Genomic DNA, 23,428 nt, shown 5'->3' on the forward strand with positions numbered 1-23,428 from the left:
AAAATTGAACCTTTCTTAACAAGAAAGTAACAAACTTCAAATTTTTTAATCAATCACATTAATTGTTAGTAAAGTTTTTGAAGTTTTGAAATAAAGATAAGAGAAAGGTTTTGAAAATAAATTTTAAAAATTTTTGGAAATAATAAAAAATGAAATAGATTTGATTTTTGAAAAAGATTTTGAAAAGATAGATTTTTTTAAATTGAAAATTTGACTTAACTTATAAGAAATAGCTAAGTTTTAAAAATTTTTGATTAAGTCAACTCAAATTTTCGAAAATTTGAGAGAAATAAGGAAAATATATTTTTTATTTTTGATTTTTTAATGATGAGAGAGAAAAACACAAAAATGACCGAAAACATGAAATTTTGGATCAAAACACATGATGCATGCAAGAACACTATGAATGTCAAGATGAACATCAAGAACACTTTGAAGATCAAAATGAACATCAAGACTTATTTTTGAAAAATTTTCAAGAAAAGAAAAACATGCAAGACACCGAACTTATAAATTTTTCATATTTAGGCACTAAGAATTCAAAAATGCACATGAGAAACAACAAAAAACACAAAACAAGAAAATATCAAGATCAAACAAGAAGACTTACCAAGAACAACTTGAAGATCATGAAGAACACCATGCATGAGTTTTCGAAAAATGCACAAATTTTTAAAAATATGCAATTGACACCAAACTTAAAATTTGACACTAGATTCAAACAAAAAACACAAAATATTTTTGGTTTTTATGATTTTATAATTTTTTTGTATTTTTTTTTTGAATTTTTCGAAAATTACTTTTGGAAAAATGCAAACATATAGAAAAAAAAAATTTTTGAAAGATTTTTGAAAACTTTTTGAAAAGAAAATTACCTAATCTGAGCAACAAGATGAACCGTCAGTTGTCCAAACTCGAACAATCCCCAGCAACGGCGCCAAAAACTTGGTGCATGAAATTGTGATCATCAACAATGGCGCCAAAAACTTGGTAGCGCTCTCAAACACGAATCACACTTTGTCACAACTTCACACAACTAACTAGCAAGTGCACTGGGTCGTCCAAGTAATAAACCTTACGTGAATAAGGGTCGATCCCACGGAGATTGTTGGTATAAAGCAAGCTATGGTCATCTTGTAAATCTCAGTTAGGCGGATAATAAATGGTTATGGAGTTTTTGAAAATAATAATAAACAAAGCATAAAATAAAGATAGAGATACTTATATAAATCATTGGTGAGACTTTCAGATAAGTGTATGGAGATACTTGTCCCTTCTGAATCTCTACTTTCCTACTGCTTTTATCCAATCCTTCATACACCTTTCCATGGCAAGCTGTATGTAGGGCATCACTGTTGTCAATGGCTACTTCCCATCCTCTCAGTGAAAATGGTCCAAATGCTCTTGTCACAGCACGGCTAATCATCTGTCGGTTCTCGATCATGTCGGAATAGAATCCATTGATTCTTTTGCGTCTGTCACTACACCCAACAATCGCGAGTTTGATGCTCGTCACAGTCATTCAATCCCTGAATCCTACTCGGAATACCACAGACAAGGTTTAGACTTTCCGGATTCTCAAGAATGGCCGCCAAAGGGTTCTAGCTTATACCACGAAGATCCTGATTAAGGAATCTAAGAGATACACCCTCGTTCTAAGGTAGAACAGAAGTGGTTGTCAGTCACGCGTTCATAGGTGAGAATAATGATGAGTGTCACGGATCATCACATTCATCATGTTGAAATGCAGCGAATATCTTAGAATAAGAATAAGCATCAATTGAATAGAAAATAGTAGTAATTGCATTAATACTCGCGTGCAGGGAATATCTTAGAATAAGAATAAGCATCCATTTCGAGTGCAGGGAGGTCAAAATCCAACAACATCAGCAGTCCTTTGTCAGCCTGAATCAGATTTTTGCTCAGGTCCCTCAATTTCAGCCAGAAAATACCTAAAATCACAGAAAAACACATAAACTCATAGTAAAGTCCAGAAATGTGAATTTTGCATAAAAACTAATGAAAATATCCCTAAAAGTAGCTATATCCTACTAAAAACTACCTAAAAACAATGCCAAAAAGCGTATAAATTATCCGCTCATCAGCCGCCATCGTCTTGTCACAGAGTCAGTTGCCATCACTTATGGCAGAGTCAGAGAGAGTTCAGGAGCAGAGCAGACAAGAGAGATCTGATGCTGAGCTGGGTGTCCAACTACCGCACCCAGCCGCTATTCGCGTCGCCGGCGTCGCCTCCGTCAAAACCGCCGCCGTCAATGCCAACTTTTATCTCCGTCGTGGTTGATTATGGATGAGAGGGGGCGAAGCTGCCTCTACTGCCGGAGAACGCTCTGCCATTAAGGGTTTTAGTTGTGGTTTCTGTCCTTTTGGATTTTGAGAAGGTTTTGATACTGCGTGGTTATTATAGTTGATCCACCGGAGCTTCTGGCCATTACCAGAGCTTCTGCCGGGTCAGTTTGGGATTTGCGGCTCGTCCGTTCTACTGTCATCTTAAGTATATTTTATTTCGAACTCTCAGTGTTAGTATTCTGTTATCAATTATTGAGAATTTTGCGAATGTTAATATCTCAGGGTCGAGTTTCAAAAATTGTATGATTAAAATGAAAGCTACTGTGATGTCGTCTCGCTTCATTTCTCGTGGTGAGACTAATTGGTTTCGTTCCTTGTTACCGCGATGATCTATTAACAATTATGTTCTAATTTCGTTTAATATCCATTTCGCTTTAATCCCAATTTACGTCAGATAAGTCGTCGTTGCTGTGAACCTTGATTGTCGTTGTTGATATTGCCTGGAATCACTGAGGTTGCTGCCGCGAGTTAGAATAGAAAGAGGACTCTTGACGCGTTAACTTTAAAGGGGTTGACTTTGAGGTAGGGGCCTTTTCAGAAAAGCATATGTTATAAATTGAAATTATTATATATGGATATTATGTGGTAAAAATGTATACTTGAGTGATTGTATAAGTCTTATGTAATGTTGGTTATTTTGGATGAATATGAATGCTTGGCTGATTCGATTATTATTTGGTTTTGTGAAACGGACGGTTTTGAAGTGTTTCTTTAAAGTCGCTTCTTTAAAGCTTTGAAATCAAGTTTAAGCCGTTGAAAATTGACTTGAGTTTGATTTGGTTTTCTTGAAATATGAAAATGGAATGTATCTTTGGATTTAGTTGGATTTTTGTGCTGATTTGATTTTGAACCCTTTAAAGAGGGTTGTGGATTGGTTTGGATGGGACCCAAAAAAAGTGGTAGAGTCCAAGTTTTAGGGGAGGTGCTGCCAAAATTTCTATAGAATCTAGGACTTTATTGAAATGTTATTTGGAAAATTATAAATTAAAGACTTTTACTATTTTATTTGGGTTATTTAAGAAAGGAATGACTTATGCTTTTGAAATGAATTATTAAAAAGAAAATTGTGATTTAGTCTTGTTTCTTAAGAAAAGTATTGTATCTCTTTTAGGAGCAAGTTATTTAGATGAAACTTATGTTTTAAGGCTGTTTTAAATGTGAAAAAGGGTTTATGTCTTTGAATTTTACTTAAGGTTTTCAATTGGAGGAGTTTCAGTGACTTTGAGAGAACCTGAACATCTATTGACAAGTTTCATTTTACAATGTTTTGGGAAAAAGTTTTAAGTACTCTTTGAATTCTGAATTTTTGCAAGACTAAAACAATTTTTGAGTAGTTTGAAATGCTTTAAAATTAATCATGGGGTTGAAGCTGGTTTTGATTAAGTAAAGGAAATGGCTTTGAAAGGAGTAACTGATTACACGATTCGATTTGGTTTAGATCCTTTTTTTTATTACTCGAATCAGGAAGCCAAGGTTTTAAAGGTTTTAAGAGAATTTGAGAAAATGAGTTATGTTATTCTCTCCTAAAGACTTGAGACTCTGCCGAGGAACTTTTGTTATAAAATCCCGTTGTTGGATGGATGATTTTGAATATTTCAAAATAGATCTTTAATTTGCCATGGTTTTGGAAGTTTTGGAAACAAGATGCCGAGGGTGGCTTTGTTTTTAAAAAAGGGAACCTACATTGAGTAAAAGTGGCTTATGAGCTTGAGATGATTTAAGGAATGGGAACTTTAAAGCCAAGGCCGAAAAGAATTGATTTATGATTTCAAAGTGAAGTGAATTGAGAAAAAGTAATTTATGGCTTGAATGATGATTTTTTATGAATTTGATGATGTTGAATGCTGGAAGTGCTATTTTGTTATGAACCGGAATGGCTATGTATGATAATGAATTATGGCTGATTGCTGAATATGTTATGAGCTGGATGGCTGACTACGAATCATGAATTTAAGCCTGATGGCTGAGATGAATGTTGATTTATGGCTAAGAATATTGTTGCACTTCCAATTATCTGAGATACGAGTTTTCCTAGGTAGAAACAGTGGCTAGCCACCACATTTTCTAGGTTGAGACTCAATACTCTGCTGACCCTATGTCGTAAGTGTGGCTGGACACTGTGAAAGTTCCGGATGAGCTCGCCCCCGTGAATATACACCAGTGAGGGTGTTGGATGTGAATTATGATTATGATTGTGAATAACTTGAGTTGGGGATGCACGGCAGAGGGACAGTCCAATGGTTAGCTACCAGGACTTATCGGGTTGGCTTTATAACCGACAGATGATATCATCAGCCACTAGGACAAGCATTCATCATATGCATCTATGTAACATTGTTTGGTTGTGCATATTGTACTTGATTTGCGTTTGTGATTACTTGTGAGTACATGCTAATTGTTCTACTTGCAGTAACTATTTGTTTGTGCTTGAACTTTCCTATTTTTGTTTGCAACTGAGACTCTATTGGACTGTGGTGATTGGTTGCTGTTTGGGTTGTTTGGGCCTAGAGCCGTGGTTGATCATGAGGTGGGCCGAAGGCCATGTCTGGTTGATGTTTCTGGATTGGAAAAGTATGAAAAACTAATTTGGTTTAGCATAGATAAACCTTTTGACAGGCTTCTGAATTTTTAAGAAATGAACAGTTCCTCTTTCAGAAAAGATTTCAGATTTTTCTTTTATAGTAAACCTTTGCTTTTGAAAAGATGCATAAGACTGTTATTAATCACTGGAACGGTTTTACCTTCACGTATCCTATTATAGTAATTCTCAAACACCCTCTACTGAGAACCCTTTCGAGGATGATGTTCTCACCCCCCACCCTACAAATTTCCCTTTTCAGGATATGGACGCAGAAGTCACGAAGAGTTTATCTAGTTGTTGTCGTGATGTTTTGTATTGCTTTATTTATTATTTATTATTCCCTCGCTTTTTATCTTTATGCATTCTGTAAGAGGGATAGGAATTGCATTAATTAATGCTTGTAAAATTATTTAATATATATATACATATGTAGTACTCTTTGTGAGTTTTGTAAGTTGTATGGTATGTATGGATGTATGTTATCTAACAAAAGTATTTTGGAACGGTATTGCGGTTTAAAATTTTAAACATGCTTATATTTTAGTATTAAATAGTATAAGAGTCATCGTGATATCCGAGCTATTAGAGTGGCGCAACTGGAAGTGTGACTTTTGATAGTTAGGGTGTTACAAATACAATTTTGGAAGGAATTTAAATTACTTTACTATACACATTATTTTGTTTGGATATTTTAACAAAGGAATTTATTAGTTTCAGAATTATTTAAAGAAAAAATTCGTTAGTTCAAATTGTTACATTTTAAATTCACCTCAGAACAAAGAGTTAGCGTTCAATTTTCTATCTCTGCTTTGTTCATCTAATATATTCACTGTTTTGTTGCGTCTATGTTTATTCTGTGCTTTCATACATATTATTTCTTTAAAGATTTTTGCAAGTTGCAATGTGCTTCTTGCCTATTTTATAAGTATGCTTCTCCATTGTACCATTTCATTTGAATCGATACTAAGTTTATCATTCAAAAGCCTGGTCAAATTAAACGATTCATGTAATGATTCATGATTTGATTATATAACTACTTTACAACTTTATGATATACATTTTGCGTATTTACACAAGGTGAAGTGGTGAACCACATTTTTATCTCTTTTTTTAATTAAAATTTATAGAAACAGGGACCAAAATAATTTCTTATGACAAACTTACCATCCTACCTTTTATCATTCTGTTACATTGGCTTATTTGACAAGATGGCAAAAATTAACGGTGTTAAAACCGATAAAACTTGTTTAACCCGCCAAAAAAATTTGATTAGACTAAGATTTTGAGTATTCCAAGATATGTTCTCTAATTTTATTTATTTTAGAATTAAATACGAATTCCATACTTCAAAAATTTAGCTATTGACAAAAAAAATCCTTAAAATATTATAATTTAAAAATATGAAAAAAAATCCATAAATATTATAATTTTCGTAAATAATAAAAAAATTATATTTAACAAACAACTTATGCATTAGATCTAAATTTTTTGACAATACTTGAATAAACATTTAAAAAATGCACAAAAAATTCAGAACAAAATTTAATTTTTAGATTTTTCTTTTTATTTTTCAAAAAATAATGTGGTCATTTATAATAAAAAAATATTTTTTAAAATTTACTTAACAAAAAATTACCAAATTTTAAAAATGAAAAGATCTTATTTTTCTAATAATGTTTGCAAAAATTTGCATCAAAATTTGGTCTCTAAAATCATTTTTTAGAATATATATTTAATATATAGTTCTTTAGTCGTGTTTTTAAATCTTTTCGGATCTTAGTTATCGTTAACGTCTTTCGAGAATCGTTTTGTCAGCAATACAAAATTTCAAGAACGATTTTAGGAATTTATTCTTTATTTTATTTTGTACTCCTATTTATATCCTCTAAGATATATGACTTAACTTCGTCTTAAAATAACACTACAAGAAAAAGCGTGTTTATCGACGGCAAAAATCGACGGTTATTTCTGCCGTCGATAATTTTCGACGGCCTGCTGTCGATATTACTAAAAAAAATAATTAAAAATAAAAATATTAAAATCGACGGCCTTGTCGTCGATATTTTTATAATGCATTAATTTATTTCCCTATTATCGTCATATTAGAGGTGCAGAAAATAAAATCGACGAAGATCGCGTCTATTTTATTATTTTAAATATCGACAACATTGCCGTCGATAAATTTGAACGGTCTAGATTACCTTCTAAAATGGGATGAATGGTCTAAATTTAATCTATATAATAGACGCCAAATGTGTTGTTTTTTTATATTAAAATCGACGAATGTGTCGTCTATTTTATTATTTTAAGTATCGACAACCATGCTGTCGATAAATTTGAACGATCTAGATTACTTTCTAAAATGGAATGAACGGTCTAAATTTAAACTATATAATAGACGCTAGATATGTTGTTTTTTTTATATTAAAATCGACGATTTTGTCGTCTATTTTATTATTTAAAATATCGACACCTTTGCCGTCGATAAATTTGAACGGTCTTGATTGCTTTCTAAAATAAAATAGACGATGTAAATTTAATCTATAAAATAGACGATGTATGTGTTGTTTTTTTTAAATTAAAATCGACAAATATACCGTCGATTTTTATCACTAAAAAAACATGTTCTCCCTTTAGCTCCACTTCCAAAGTTCAGAAATGCAAACTTCCCCAAATTCAAGCTCAGAAATGCAAACTTCCCCAAATTCAAGCTAGGTATCCTTTGGTTGACTTTGCTTCCTCTTCACCACCGCCTCCGTCCGACACCACCACCGGCGACCACCATCGCCTACCCTCTCTCTCTTCCTTCTTCTCTTTCTTCCCCATTTCTCCATTTCTTCGTTCCTGCATGCCTACGAGATCACCTCCACCCCACCGCCTCTTCGTTCTTCTTCCTCCTTTCATCAATGCAGGTTCCCTTCCCCTGTTCCCTGTCTTTCTTTTCTTTATTTTCACTGCTTTTTAATTCTGTTTTTAGAAATTTTGGTTAGGCTTAGGTTTGTTAAAACTTCTGTTTCTGGACTGAAATTGTTGTTGGCTGTATCTTTCTGAAATTACTGGGTTGAATGTTGCTTAGATTAAACTGAAATTTACTGTTTTGAACTCTGCACACCACATGTTCGGAGAAATGCCTGAATGGAATTTTTGTATGTAAGGCTTTATTATTATGATTATTATTAGGTTTATTTTTCAATTTTATAATATTTTGATAGAGTAAAATAGTAAATAGTGAATTGTATCTAGCTAGGGAAGAATCTAATAACAAGAATTATATTGATTAGAACGAATGGGTGATATTTGGAATTTACCACAGGAGGAAGGAGGTATCATAGCTGCTTTGAAATTAAGCTATGGTCAAAGAATTGAAAATAGAAATTTCTAATCATATAGAAAGAAGGACAAAGGTGATGGTATAATTATAGATCTTGATAGCAAAAATACAATTTTAAAGTTTTAATCCCTTGTTTTGAGTTTTGACTTTAGGAACACAATGTTCCCATTTAAAAAGCTTAATATAAAGTGGAAGAAAAAAGGAAGAGTGTGTAGCTGTTTTAGAGAGTAATAGAAATGTCAAAGAATAAAAGGAGGAGAAAAATTGGAGAACAGCAGAGTTAGCTGCTTTGATTTGATATGTTTTAGATTAGATGAAATTAAAATTCATAAATTCAGAAGTTGAAGGGATTTTATAACAAAAAGTAGCACATGCACTAACTAACAACCAAATGATATTGATAAAATTTGTAAAGCTGAATAAAACAGAATAAGGAAAGAAAGGGTGGCTGCCAGAATTCTAGGAGGAATAGAAAGATCAAAGAACAAGTGGAGAACAGAAGAGAGTGTTGTTCTACAAGGAAAGTATTTGTATAATATAATCATATGATTGATTAATCTTTGTGTGAAAAGAATCAGAGTGTTCCATTCTGGCTTAAGTGATTGTTTGTTGAAAAAAATATATCCTTATTAATGATTATATTATACAACTTGTGTAAAAGAAAGAGAGTTTCACATTTATACCGTAAAAGGGATAAGCAATAAATCCATGGAGAAGAATTCAACTATATATCATATTTATACAGTTGGTATACTTAATGTTTTCCCTTGATTGGTCCAATGACAATTATTTGGCAATCACTAATCAGCAATCTGATTATGCAAACAGTAATCACTCTCCTTCCTTTTTGAAATAACTAGTTATAGTGGATAATCATGTTTGCATTAACTAATTATGGGAAAAAAAAAGAATTCAATTAATTGAACCCAAAATCATAAATTTCTCTCAGGTTCTTTCAGATAGTAAGATCAAGACTAATTGGACAGAGTTGTTGCTAGGCCTCACAAAATTTCTGATGTAATTATGTGCTGTCATACTCATATAACATTATCATAAACCTATATGGCACATTTTTTGACATAGACAAAATGAAAGGCATTTCATAATTTGCTTTCAATACAGTTCTTTGATTGCTTCTCTAAGGTGCTCAACTGTATCTCATTTTGGTTTTCAACTACTTTATAAAGTCATCCCACGTCAAATTACTTGTATATTTATGAATAATATTCAATTTGTATGTTTGCTTCATGAAGATATACAATTATTTATCCTTGAAACTAGCAGGAAATTTAGAGTTATATCTAGAGTTATATCTATAGATTGCAATGATTCCCTGTTCCTAACTATATATTTTGATTTTCTAACAACAACATATACATTTGAAGCAGCTTTCTTAAAAGATTCCCTCTCTCTCTGGTGCTGCAAAGTTAGGGTTTCCTATGACCAGGTACACTACCCTTTTCATTTCTTCAATTATTGCTTGCTGTAATTTCAGCTCAGGTATTAGCAATTGCCAACTTCTGCTTATTCTTCATGTGTTGATTTTGCAATTTGTTATGATATTCGGTTACTGATTAAGCATTTTGTTACTAGCTGATTCTGTTTTCTGGTTTAGCTTCTTGGAGCTTAGTTAGTTTTTTGCTTCTTTGTGAAGTATGAGAAATCATCAATATTGAAAGAATATTCAGTTTTCTGCTACTGAACTCAAGATTCTGATATACTCTTTTGCAATATTTGATATTTCTATGCAGCATTTCACAGTGGGAATTGTAGTGGTGTGGGTCAATAGAATCTTTTGATCAAAGAAACAATAGTGGAGTATTTGGTTCTTCAGCATATACACTATCACAAAGTATTGGTAGAGTTTAAGACTCCCAAAAAAGGTATTCAAGGTTTAACCTTCTACTTTTTTATTTATTATGCATGCTTATCTATACTTACTTATGTATGCTTGTTTGTGTAAACCATTCATAGTAAAAGTATAAATTATATTGATGATAAGATTTATTTGTTGTGGTTTCTCGTTGAATAAAAAAATTAAAAAGTGAATATTATCCCTTTGATATGTAGGAAATTAAATTCATTAATAATGAATCACGTGTTCCCCCACCTCCTCCTTTTACTTTCCCAAGCTCTCAGAAAAGCACAGCCCCAGCCCCAGTCCCAACCCCAACCCCAGGTAGAAAACTTCCACCTATTCTACAGCGACCAGGACAACCACAGAGTTCTCAAAGGGAGGATGATTCTGACGACGATTTTGATGACTCAGATGATTATTTAGACGAGTATGAGTAGGTTATTTAATTACTTTACTTTGAATATTTTGTATTATTAGTAGATTGCAATTTAAACGAATATAAGTCTAAGTTTAGTTATTTATCTTGTCTTGAGTCTTTATGTTAGAGGGTTATTTATTATTTTGATAAGTTTGTAAACTCATTATCTAATATTTAGTATAAATTTTATTTTTATATTTAAAAGTTTATTTGTCTTGTTATCTAATATTCTGTTTAAATTTTATTTTATATTTAAAAGTTTATTTGTATTAACGGTTTACTATTTTTCAAATAGAAAAAATGAATTAAAACATATAACTATAAAATCGACGGCAACGTTGTCGATTTTATTCAAGCCTATATCGACGGCTTTGGCGTCGATTTTATTAAACATATTATAGACAACAATGATGTTGATTTTATTAAGTTAAATATCGACGGCAATAGTGTCGATTTTATTCAAGCATATATCGACGGCTTTAGCGTCGATTTTATTAAACATATTATAGACAGCAGTGTTGTTGATTTTATTAAGTTAAATATCTATACAAAGTTAAGTTAAATATCGACAAAAAGGCTGTCGATTTTATTAAATCAATTATCGACATAGAAGACGTCGATTTTAAATAATAATATCGACGGCAATGTTGTCGATTTTATTAAGAATGTAAAATTCTCACACCCATATTACAGACGGAATGGACGTCGATTTTATTAGATTATTATCGACGGCTATGTAAGCCGTCGATTTTATTAGCATTTTGAAAAATCGACAGGCTTTATAGCGACCAACTGCGCCGTTTATTTTTCCGTCGAATTTCAATATTATCGACGGCTAAGCCGTCGATTTGGCCGTCGATTTTAACGACGTTTCTTGTAGTGTAAAGATAGTTCTTTTATTTTCTATTACAAAACTTTGTTTTTATATTTGTGTTGTGTTGTATTATAAACGTTCTTTTGAAATTTTTGTTATTGAAAAATTAAGTTGAAATTATTATCTTTTTATTCTTTGCATTAATTTAAAAATGGATAATTTTGATAGACAATTCTATTAGTGTTGAGATTTTAAAAAGAAAAACGTGAACAAATTGAGTTATAATTTGACTATTTTTTAGTTATGTTTAAATTACGCTAAATTTTTATTTATTAATTTTTATTAGTTTTCTTTTCCTTGGCCTTCGGGCCTCCATTGTAAAAATAAAATTGATTGCTAATCCACATAATTCACTCACTATGTAATATAACATTAAATTACATTCATTTAGAAATCAATTAGTATTTTTACCTATAATAACATTATACAAATATAAATCTTTTAAAATTACGTCGATTTTGACATTATAAATTATGACACAAAAAATTTATAGTATTAAACTACTTTTACGAAAAAATCGTAAGAGAAAAAAGTATTGGTCGACTAAGAAAATTATGATCTTTATAGATAAAAAAATTAAATAATAAAGAATTGTGAATAATGAGAGAAGAATAAATATTAAGATGGAGAAAATAAAAAAATAAAGGAAAGAAGAAAAGAGCATGCAAAAGACTTTTCCATAAAATACAATATTTATACAACAGTTTGTAGTAAAAATATTATACATGAAATTGTTTATGTATGTACAAATATACGACTAAGCACTAATAATTTACCAAGGAGTATATGGTGATGATATCGTGTCATTATCTAACAATAATATATTTTCTTTCACATTTTATTCGTCACACAAAATATATGATACAAAACTACAAAGAAAGTACTTAATAAAATAATCACATCCTTATGCATGGTAATATGAATTACAAAACAAGGAGCAACAAAAAAGTACAAGATCATCATCGATTTATCCTTTTGCCATTTGTCAATAAAGAAATTTGTAATATAGTATGCTATTATTATGTGTCATGGCTTCTTATTCTCTAACATACTGAGGGCCAGCTTTTGTATGGATCCTTGAGTGTAGTCATGTTGCCAGGCCTTGAAAAAACTATCTACATACATGATACATAAATAAAAACAAATTCAATTTACTTGATACACCTCTAATCGTGAGCAACATATTCAAATTTTGATTGATGTTATTCTTTGATCGATACTAGTTAACTCTATCGTAACTTAAGAAACATTTACCAGTAGTCTAAATTTAATTTGCATTATAATTACTTTTTTAAGTAAATATTTTTCCTCGTGCAGTCTTATATAGGGCTAAGTAAGGAGACTTAACATAGCACAATTTCAAGTTAAAAGTTTTAAAATTTGGTTACAAATTTATATCTTTGAGAATTGAAATTAAATTATAATGTCTAACAATATGTTTGGTTATAATATCTATGATGTAGACTTTTTTGTAACTTAATTTTTTACCTGGTAATTTCCAAGTGTTCGTGATTTAAAACCTGCACTAGTAAAATCAAAATAGTATTCCCATGTCCTGATGAACTTTTCGTCGAATCCAAGAGCCAAAACTTCACTGAAAATACACAATTTTCAAATAGATTTTTTTAGCATAAGTGATAACAAAAAGAAAAAGGAATAATTTCAATAGTTAATACATTAAAGTATGTTTTGATAAATTTAATGAATACCTTTGATTTTTAAGGAAGTTCTTTTTCCACCACCTTAATGTTTGGTAGTAATGAATTCCAAAATTTTCACTGTGCTCTACACTGGATTTAGGAATGTTCATTTCATTAATAAGAAAAGAATGAAGGGATGCTGATGATCATTGAAGTTAGAAATAACAAGTAAATTGTACCATAATCTTGATGCAGCAGCCATGGCTGATGTTATCCTATTTAGAGAAGGAAGGCATCCTCCTAGAAAAATATATTCCTTCAAGAAATCGGAGCTGCGTCTACACTCATCGTAACGTTGGTCCGGAATTGATATAAACTATGAAATAAGATAACCATCTTCAAATGTTATCACCAATTTAAATACCATATTTTTTTACAAAACTAGTATCTCCCTTTTTTGGGATAATAACAAGTGTTTTCGTCCTTGTATATTTTTATAATCAAAGCATTGCCAAGAAGTTATACCTCAAGAATTAGAAGCCCATCATCTGCCAATAGTGATTCGCAACAACTGAAGAACTCTTCCATGTATTCATGACCAACTGCTTCTATCATTCCACTAAAATACCATTTTATATGTTAAGTAATATGCAGAAAAATATTGCTATTCTGTGTATTATTTATGCAGAGTCAACTAGAAAATTTGCTCACACAGATATAATCCTATCATATTTGAATGTCTTCGGTAGTTGGCGATAGTCACATAGAAGAATTTTGATATGATCCTGAAGTCATGAATTCAAAATATTAAGCATAGACCACACCTATGCAATGATCACAATTGTATAACGAAAAAACTGAAGATCGTGACACGATGTCCTTTTTCATGCATTTCATTTGGCTTGTATATTAACTTCACCATGTTTCTGCATTAGATTTTAAGAAAATGATGAAATTAATCATCTTATCATATACGATATACCTGAAGTCCAGCATCTCAAACTCTTTTTTCTGCAAATTTTAGTTGCTCCTTCGACAAAGTGATGCCAGTGCACTTGCAACCGGTTTTCTTGACAATTTCAATCACTAAATTTCCCCATCCACATCCAATATCAAGAATTTCATGTGTTTGGTCTATTCTAGCCTTCATTTATTTAAAGAAAAATAATGTTACGCCCTTTGTAATCTATCATCTAAAATACATTAATAAAATAACATTCTAAAGCACTCACTTTTTCAATGAGAAGAGACATTTTTCTCAGTTGTGCATCTTTTAAATCTTCCTTTTCATTCTATACCAGATATTCATATAGACAAAGAAATGTAAATGCAAGTATCATTTGCAAGAAATTTGGAGTTAAGTATCAAAGGGATGTTGCCTTGCCTTGAACACTGCACATGTATATGTCATTGTTTCATCCATGAATAGCGCAAAGAGTTCATTGCTCTGGAAACAAACCAATTCAGAATTGTAAACAAATGATATTGAAGATTAATAGCAAAAACACTTGATATATCTAAAAAATCATAATCAAATAAATAAAAAAATAATTAATTAATGAACTAGCTTTGTAGTATACAAACTAAAACTTAGCATTAAGTTTTTTCTATTCTAATTAAAAAAAGTATAAGAAAAATCTATAATGTGGGGAGATAGAACCATAGTTGTTCATGAATAATGCAAAACTCCTACTAAGCATATATTTTTGGTGAAAACCGAAATTTTAATTATGAATTATCTATTTAGGTAAAGAATATCTCATTTGACGTATTTGTGATTTTTGAGTCTAAATGACTTGTTAAATGTCTACACAACACAACTTATATATTGATAAATGACATGTACTTGTAGTTGCTTCTGTAGAATAAACATTAATGAAAATTTTAACTTAGGTAGTTATTGATCTTATACCAAGTCATAGTGATTAGAGATGTTGCGACGAGATTGTGTGATAGTATTTTTCCTAAAGTAATGCTTAATGAAGAAATTTGCAGATGCTAAACCCGATGTAAAGAAAAATGGTGTCCACCAACCCCTGAAAACAATAAAAATGTGAAAAAGAAGGTTGAGAATGAACAAATAAAATTTCAACACTTTAACAATCATAATCAACAACTTACCTATTCTTCTTCAATTTTGAGCTTGAATCATTTGAATCTCTGTTCGCTATGAAAACCTATAGAAAACATACAAAGAACATGAAAGTAAAGACTGAAATACCGTATGTGACATTTGTGTGTTAATCAAATCCTAAAGAATATTCATACCAGAAAAAGATTCAAAAGACCTTCATCTTTATCAACAAGGGAAAAGTCTCCATTAATATACGCATCTGCAAGGCCTAAATCAGCTTGTGTCATAACCTGACAAACACATAAAAAATGGTACTTGTTTTAGTTTCATGCCAACAATTGGAAATGAAAATCCATAACTTTATTTCATACATATATCAAAAACACACACCTTCCAATAAAATTGGGGACTGTGAATTCTCATAACACACTTCAAAGAGCATGTTTTATTAATTCCTTCAAAGGAAAACATTGTTCCCCCCTCCTCCAATAAACTGTAAACTCCTCGAAACATGATGTATAAGTGACTCAAGAACTAGAAACCAATTCTATAATCATATAGATAGTATGATTGTTCCAAGAAATTATTATTCCAGTAATATTATGAGTGTAAATTAGGCTTACATTTATGATATGCAATAAATGTCTAAACACTAATAAAAGTAAACTTACGTTAAACTACCAGTGGTAATATAGGAACTTAAGAATCTCGTCACAAATAGGCGTGCACTAAGTTCCTTCCAAGAAGGTACCATGAGTTTGGGGTTCGTTCGGAGGGAACAACATCTTCCAAGAATGTTATATGCAGCAATCATGCCAGCCTAAAAATGTTCTTCTTATAGTTTAGTTTTTTCATTCCTTTTCAATTTGTCATTTGGACAAAAAACTGATTCATAGTAAATTTGAGCCTCTTTAATTTCATAATAAGTTTTCTTTAACTACCTTTAATCCATCTTCATGATATCCACAACCTGGAATGCATAAATATTTGCTTAAGTCACAAGTATATTTAATGTCGGTCAAGATGTCTCAACATAGTAAATGTTGTGTTTTTGAAAAAGAAGTTGTCATTAGATATACATAAGTAATTAATCTATCTAGAACTTTATTTCTTTGACTAAATAATTTTAATATTTAATAATTTAACTAGTGTTTAACTCTTAATTAAATAGCCAAAACTAGCTAGGTTCAGAAAGTACCTTGGTAGGCACCACAAAACCAAATTCCTCTTTTTCCTTGAATTTTTTCAAACTCTTGTGAAGCTTTGAATGCAGTAACTGATGGAATTGGATGTCCAGTTGACCACTTAAGAAGAGTATTTTTCGGTGTATGATTTGGATTTAGAGTTAGAAGAAAAGGTAATCTTGTTTCACCAAGATTCTGCAAATCAAAATATAAGATCAATTAACAAGTTTTATTTATTTATAGTTCACTTGAGTCTAAGTTGCCTTCTAGAGGTTTCGGTTATGGACAAATGAGTTATATGAATAGTTACTAACTTGAAGAATGTTGAGCCAGTATGTCACACAAACTTTGTTGTTGTTACATCCAAGAAAATTCCATGCACTCCATGCAGTTGGGTTAAGAGGCATTAAATTTTTGTCATGGTGAAGAAAAATATCACTGCCAGCAAAGATCAAACCATTATTGTAAAGCTTGTCTTAATTATTTGAATATAAATCTTTTCACTCTAACATGTTGTTTAGGTACTATTCTCTTCACAAACATGGAAACCATAAGCATAAAAGGTTTAACTATGATAAAACTTCATTTTCAACATTGTCATGAGAGAAAATATCATGATAATTATCATTGTCATATCGTTTAATAAAATTTATTACTTCAAATGTAACTAGTAACTACTACAAGCTACATTATCCTATTTTGTAGGTGGATTACAGCGAAGAAAAGAGTTAGAAATGTTAAGATAAACCATACCTATATGCATATTGGAAAGCACCAAGAATTCTTTGTTCTTCATATGTTGCTTCCTCTCCTAATAATCTCAAAGTGTCAGGTGCATGTGTCGCGACTATGCAGAAATCATACATTTCTTTGGAACCATCTTTGCAATGCACAACACATCCTGCAGCAAAATTTTTAAGATTGTTGCGTAATCAAAATAATATAATCACACTCAATGGTTGAGATAGAAATTAAAGAAGAAGAAGAAAATGTGAATGTCTAAAGGTCAATGAGTACAATAAGGGAATAGACACATGAATCACCTTTTTTCGATGTTAAAACCAGTTCCACCTCACAATTAACTATTACTTTACCACCTCTTCTAACAAGTTCTTCTTTGACCTAGTTATTATAACAAATAATTAATGTCAAAATCTTAATTTATAGCTTAAACGAAAAGATATCTCATATAAGCTACACTAAAAAATACTACCATCAAACATAGCATTAATGGTACCTTCTTAACATAAATGTGCGAGCGCCTTTTAACAGTTAGCCATTGTGGCCTTCTAAAGAGCTGCAAGGAGAAAAAGAGGACCAGGTGAATCAAGATCGAAGCAGTCCTTTATTTTATTTATATATTTAAATTAGATTATTCATTACTGTATAAATTTTGAGATAGATTTTATCTCTTTACTACCTGAAGATGATGGTGATTTCTGAAAAAAGAGAAAACAGAAAAAGCAGAGAAGCTCATAACTCCTTCAGAAGAGCAAGGCCATATAGAACCACAAATTGGAACCTACATTCATTAATTTCATGTTATAAATATTAAGAAGCATATACTAATTATATCACTAACCAAAGTAATGTTTATAGAAATTAAAACAATCTAATAAGATGCAAATGAACTACTCACAAGATATGCTTTCACAAATAATTTAGAGTAACCCCTTGACTTTATGAATTGGTCCAAGGTTTCATTGCGGTCCATATTCAAATTGTTGTTATCAAGCATATCAAGATATCTGCATTTTTAATTGGAAGATGAGATAACAAACTCAATTTATCAGGATATAATGACCCATGAACTAGCAAATTAGCATTACTCTTGTCAATTTTCAATATTTTGCAGGTGAGTTCAAAATTAATTAAATTTTGCATGAAAGTACAAAGAAAGCTAAAGTAGACAATGCTTTTTCATCAAGTAAATCAACTTCTCCAAGTTGACAAGCTAAATGACTTGACGCATACTTTACTTTTTATTTTTTTCAATATCTGTTAAAATAAAAGAGTTGCTTAAGAAGAAAGTACCAAACAATTTTATTTAAACATTCATATATTTTCATACTAAAGTTTGAAAGTTTAGTATCTAGTATTCTAGTGTTTATATTTATATATTTCTTTTAAAAAAAAAAGACGGGCGAAAATGAGCTAACTTGTCCCCACTGGGTGAACCCGGTAGCCTACTCGAGCAGTCATATTTTTACTAGCTCAACTCGCAATAAATGAGTGTCATATAGTCATTGATATCCTCGTATAGTACTACTTACCTTGTAACATCATCTTTAAAGTTGATAATTTCTCTTAGCATTTGCCAAAAATAAAGGTTGATCACATTTTTCTTTTGTGCAAACAAGCCAAACAAACCGTTTCTGCTACTCCATTCACAGGTGTGGCCATTATCAAGGCTAATGGCGAATGACATATCAGATAATTCCATGTCAACTCCAAGACTCTCAAAGAACTCCATCATGTTAGGATAAGATACCTATTTAATGAAATGATACAATTTTTAATAGTACTTTCAAGTTAGGAAAAATCATTAATAACCAAAATTTTAAGAAGCAGGAACCTTTTTCAACCACTGTTAGAGATGCATACAGGCCTTCAATACAACAATTTTATAACAAAATTTGAGTATATATACATAATATCTCGCGTAAAAAGAATTATTTGAAGAAAAAATTTGTTAGTTCAAATTGTTACATTTTAAATTCACCTCAGAACAAAGAGTTAGTGTTCAATTTTCTATCTCTGCTTTTTTCATCTAATATATTTGTTACGGCCTTACCCAAACTAAATGTGGGCCGGCTCGACTTGGGCACCACCCGACCCGAACGGTTAGGAACAAGGCGCCCGATCGCCGACCCAGACACGCGTCCTTGACAGCGTTCTACAGCTGTGCAAGGGAGGTCTCGAAGAAGGTGGACCTGTTCTTGCAGGGCCCACCTCTGACACGGTATAAATAGGGAAGGACCTACCCTTCCCCCAAGGTACGTCACATACCGCCTTACCCTTTTTTTCGCCTACACATTCGACTGACTTGAACGTCGAAGTGTCATTGCAGGTGGCACTCCCCCCCTCTGCCAAGAGCTCGGAACGTCGGTTTCCCCTTTTCACCCTCACGACTTCTTCCGCATCACGCCATACCTACTCGTACAAAGATCATCCCGAACCGTCCGGTACACGACTCACCGAACAATATTCACTGTTTTGTTGCATCTATGTTTCTCTATTCTGTGCTTTCATACTTATTATTTCTTGAACGATTTTTGCAAGTTGCAATATGCTTCTTGCCTATTTTATAAGTATGCTTCTCCATTGTTCCATTTCATTTGAAACGATACTAAGTTTACATTCAAAAGCGTGGTCCAACGATTCATGTAATGATTCATGATTTTATTATATAACTACTTTACAACATTATATCATATGATATACATTTGTGTATTTACACAAGGTGAACCACATTTTTATTTATTTTTTTAATTAAAATTTATAAAAACAGAGACCAAAATAATTTCTTATTACAAATTTACCATCCTACTTTTTATCATTCTGTTACATCAGCTTATTTGACAAGATGGCAAAAATTAATGGTATTAAAACAGATTAAACTTGTTTAACCCGCAAAAAAACCTGATTAGACTAAGACTTTGAGTATTCCAAAATATATTCTCTAGTTTTATTTATTTTAGGATTAACTGCAAATTTGATCCTTCAAAAAAAAATTCAGCCATTGACAAAAAAATCTTTAAAAGATATTATCAACAAAATAATTTTTAAATAATTTAAAAATATGATAAAGGGAATCCATAAATATTATAATTTTCGTAAATAACAAAAAAAATTTATATTTAGTAAACGACTTATTTATTAGATTTAAATTTGTGTAACAATATTTGAATAAATATTTAAAAAATACACAAAAAATTCAGAACAAAATTTGATCTCTAGACTTTTTTTTTTACTTTTAAAAAACATATGGTCATTTACAATAAAAAAAAATTTTAAAATTCACTTGACAAAAAATTGCTAATTTTTAAGGATAAAAAATCTTATTTTTCTAATGATGTTTACAAAAATTTACATCAAAATTTAACCTCTAAAGTCAATTTTTAAAATATATATTTAATATATATTTCTTTTGTCGTATTTTTAAATATTTCAAAATCTTATTTATTATTAGCATTTTTGAGATTTATTTTGTAATGCAAAATTTTAAGTACCATTTAATAGTTTACTCTTTATTTTATTTTGCACTCCTATATATATCCTCTAAGATATGTTACTTAACTTCTTTCTTAAAATAAAGGTAGTTCTTTTGTTATTACAAAACTTTGTTTTTATATTTGTGTTGTGTTGTATTATAAACGTTCTTTTAAAATTTTTGTTATTGAAAATTTAAGTTGAAATTATTATCTTTTTTATTCTTTGCATTAATTTGAAAACGGATAATTTTGATAGAAAATCATATTAGCGTTGAGAGTTTAAAAAGAAAAATGTGAATAAATTGTGTTATAATTTGACTATTTTTTATTTATGTTTAAATTATAATTAAATTTAGTTACCAAAAAATTATTATTAAATTTTTATTTATTAATTTTATTAAATTAATTTTATTATTTTTATTAGTTTTCTTTTCCTTGGCCTTCGGACCTCCATTGTAAAAATAAAATTGATTGCAAATCCACAAAATTCACTCACTATGTAATATAACATTAAATTACATTGATTTTGAAACTAAGTAGTACTTTTATCCGTAATAACATTATGGGAATGTAAATCTTTTAAAATTATATCGGTTATGATATTATAGAATATGCCACAAAAAATTTATAGCATTAAATTACTTTTATAAAAAGGTCGTAAGAGACAAAAATCTCTGTCAACTAAGAAAACTAAGGTCTCTGTAGATAAAAAAATTAAATAATAAGTGTTTTAGTTATTATTTTTATATGAAAGAGTTTAATTTTTTACTAATAATTAATTTTAACATTCATTATCTAAAATTTAAAAGAATTTAATGTGTATACTTTTATATTTAATTAGGTGTTAAGTCTTTATACAAATAGAAATAATTAATTTTATACTTGCTATTTAAAAATAATATTTTTTTCTATATATATAAAAATATAATTAGTATAAAAAAAATTATATTGATAGTTATAAAACTAATTTAGATTTATTTTTTTAAATAATTGAATTTTGATTCTAATTTTTAATCACAATATTAGTATTTTCTTTAAATTATATGTAATAAATATTTAAAGAAAAAGAAGTAAAAATATAGATTAAAAAAAATAGTAAAATTTAAAACTAAATAAAAAATATGTATATAATAATACTTTTATTTAAATTATATTATGTTGTTAATTTTATTTTTTGTAAAACAAAAATCAAATTACCAATATAAAATATAAATTATAAATTATATATAGAATGGGAATGATAATGAGAAATAGAAAAACAGAGAGAGATAAATAAGAGAATGTAAGAAGGAGGTTAAGAGGTTTACTAATTTTGAAAGAAAATATTTTTTTTTAAATTTTAATAAGAGAGTGTCATGTGACACATTTTAGTTATTAAATTAGTTAGTAATATATAAATATAATATGTAATATAGCTATATTTTAATTTTAATTTTAATTTTAATTTGAATGCAATTAGAGACTGCTATATTGTATATTTTGATTGTCAAATTTATAATTAGTTATTAATAATAATATGTAAGCAAGATAGAGTGAATGAAGAAATGAGAGAAATAAAGAAAGGAAGAGAGAGAAAGAGAGAGGAAGAGAGAAAATTTTAAAAATTTGTAAGTTGGTATGATTTAGTATTCCTTGGTGAATTTTTAATAAAAGATTATTTTTAACTTATTTTTTTAAAAGATTTTATTAAAAAATAAAAATAATTTTATATTTGAATATCACATGTAAAAATATTTTTTTATTTATCAATTATGTTTGAGTATAACCATATAAAAATATTTTTTTGTATATTTATTACGTGAAAAATATTTTTTTAAGAAAAAAAATCTTTTAAAAAAATGTAAATTATAACTTCTCAAAAAAGATGTTTTTTTCTAGTATTTTTATTTTTACTACTAAAAATTTACCAAGCACACTAAAAATTAAAAAATAGTCTTTTTATTGAAAAATATCTTTTTGTATCAACTTAATAACACCCAAAAAAACAACTATTAATACACATTTAAATATTTTAAAAATATCTTTTTTTTAAATACATCTACAATAATAAAAACCTATTAACATTAAGACATATTTCGACTTCTTTTTCATTCAATGTGAGACTTTTCAATCCATCCTTAACGAGAGCCAAAGTTTTTGTTGGCACATTGATTTTGACTCGAACTTTGATACCAATTTTATTTATTTATTTATTTATTTTTTGGTGTCATCCTAATGATCCCTTTACCATTTCCAATTTCATGGGATGGCAATAAAGTAGTAGCGAAGAGCTAACCAATCAAATTTCCTATGAAAATGTTTCGGCCATATAGCTAGTAAGAATAATGTGAGAATAGTTGGAATTGAAGAGGGGGAGGGAGGAAAGGAGAGGCAATGAAAATTGAGAGTACTTACCCGGTTGAAGAGCATGAAACCAAGGTCCAAATCAATACCATCAACATTCACAGTTTTGGCATGGCCTCCCAAATAATCTTCTTTCTCATAAAGAGTCACATTCACTCCTTCTTTGGCCAGTACATACGCTGAAACCAATCCACTTATTCCACCACCCACCACTGCCACTCTCATCATCTTAATAATACTATATTATTCAACTATTAATATGTAATAATAGAACAACCAAATTATTTTATGAAAAGACTTGCATGAACGCGCTCTATATATAGTGGAGAAATTTGCATATGATAAGCACATTATTTATCCCTACTACTATTGAGTGCAGAGCAATACATGGTTTAAAAGAGTGCCACGCCTATAAAAAGCTAAATATATCCTCTAGTAGTCTAGTACATAATAACCTTTGGGAAAGTGTTCACGTATTCCATTCCTCTTTATTGGAACTTTGTTATACGAAGTAGGGACCGGTTACAAGTTAAATCTTTGTCCG

The 23,428-nt window shown here is 30.0% G+C and overlaps 1 protein-coding gene across 2 annotated transcripts; it reads right to left on the reverse strand.

The window, feature by feature from the left end:
* Window positions 1-12,235: 12,235 nt before the first annotated feature.
* Window positions 12,236-23,152, reverse strand: LOC107466413 (uncharacterized). Of its 2 annotated transcripts, XM_052254530.1 has the most exons (22): window positions 22,936-23,152; window positions 18,601-18,818; window positions 17,967-18,075; window positions 17,748-17,849; window positions 17,565-17,624; window positions 17,371-17,449; window positions 17,081-17,228; window positions 16,642-16,765; window positions 16,342-16,522; window positions 16,085-16,113; window positions 15,815-15,963; window positions 15,534-15,636; window positions 15,338-15,433; window positions 15,191-15,246; window positions 14,982-15,105; window positions 14,454-14,516; window positions 13,781-13,854; window positions 13,595-13,688; window positions 13,309-13,445; window positions 13,139-13,219; window positions 12,918-13,023; window positions 12,236-12,544 (listed from the first exon to the last, which is right to left on the reverse strand). In XM_052254530.1, exons 1-22 carry the CDS (start codon window positions 23,110-23,112, stop codon window positions 12,473-12,475), a joined length of 2,382 nt encoding a protein of 793 aa, XP_052110490.1. In that variant the 5' UTR covers window positions 23,113-23,152; the 3' UTR covers window positions 12,236-12,472. The 2 variants fall into 2 exon arrangements, 1 of the variants encoding a protein (XP_052110490.1); XR_008002733.1 differs by lacking the exons at window positions 12,236-12,544; window positions 12,918-13,023; window positions 13,139-13,219; window positions 13,309-13,445 and adding exons at window positions 14,052-14,213; window positions 14,302-14,361 and having other exon boundaries at window positions 13,618-13,688.
* Between the last annotated feature and the right edge of the window lie 276 nt (window positions 23,153-23,428).

This window comes from Arachis duranensis, chromosome 9 (assembly GCF_000817695.3).
Source record: "Arachis duranensis cultivar V14167 chromosome 9, aradu.V14167.gnm2.J7QH, whole genome shotgun sequence".
Lineage (NCBI taxonomy): Eukaryota > Viridiplantae > Streptophyta > Magnoliopsida > Fabales > Fabaceae > Arachis > Arachis duranensis.

Excerpts from the sequence above, each read along its gene's own strand:
- LOC107466413 (XM_052254530.1), bottom strand. The coding sequence starts at position 23,112 with ATGATGAGAGTGGCAGTGGTGGGTGGTGGAATAAGTGGATTGGTTTCA. Across the intron at positions 17,229-17,370 it reads GGTTTTAACATCGAAAAAAG|GATGTGTTGTGCATTGCAAA; the intron begins GTGATTCATGTG and ends ATTTTGCTGCAG. Across the intron at positions 15,637-15,814 it reads ATTACCACTGGTAGTTTAAC|TTTATTGGAGGAGGGGGGAA; the intron begins GTAAGTTTACTT and ends AGGAGTTTACAG.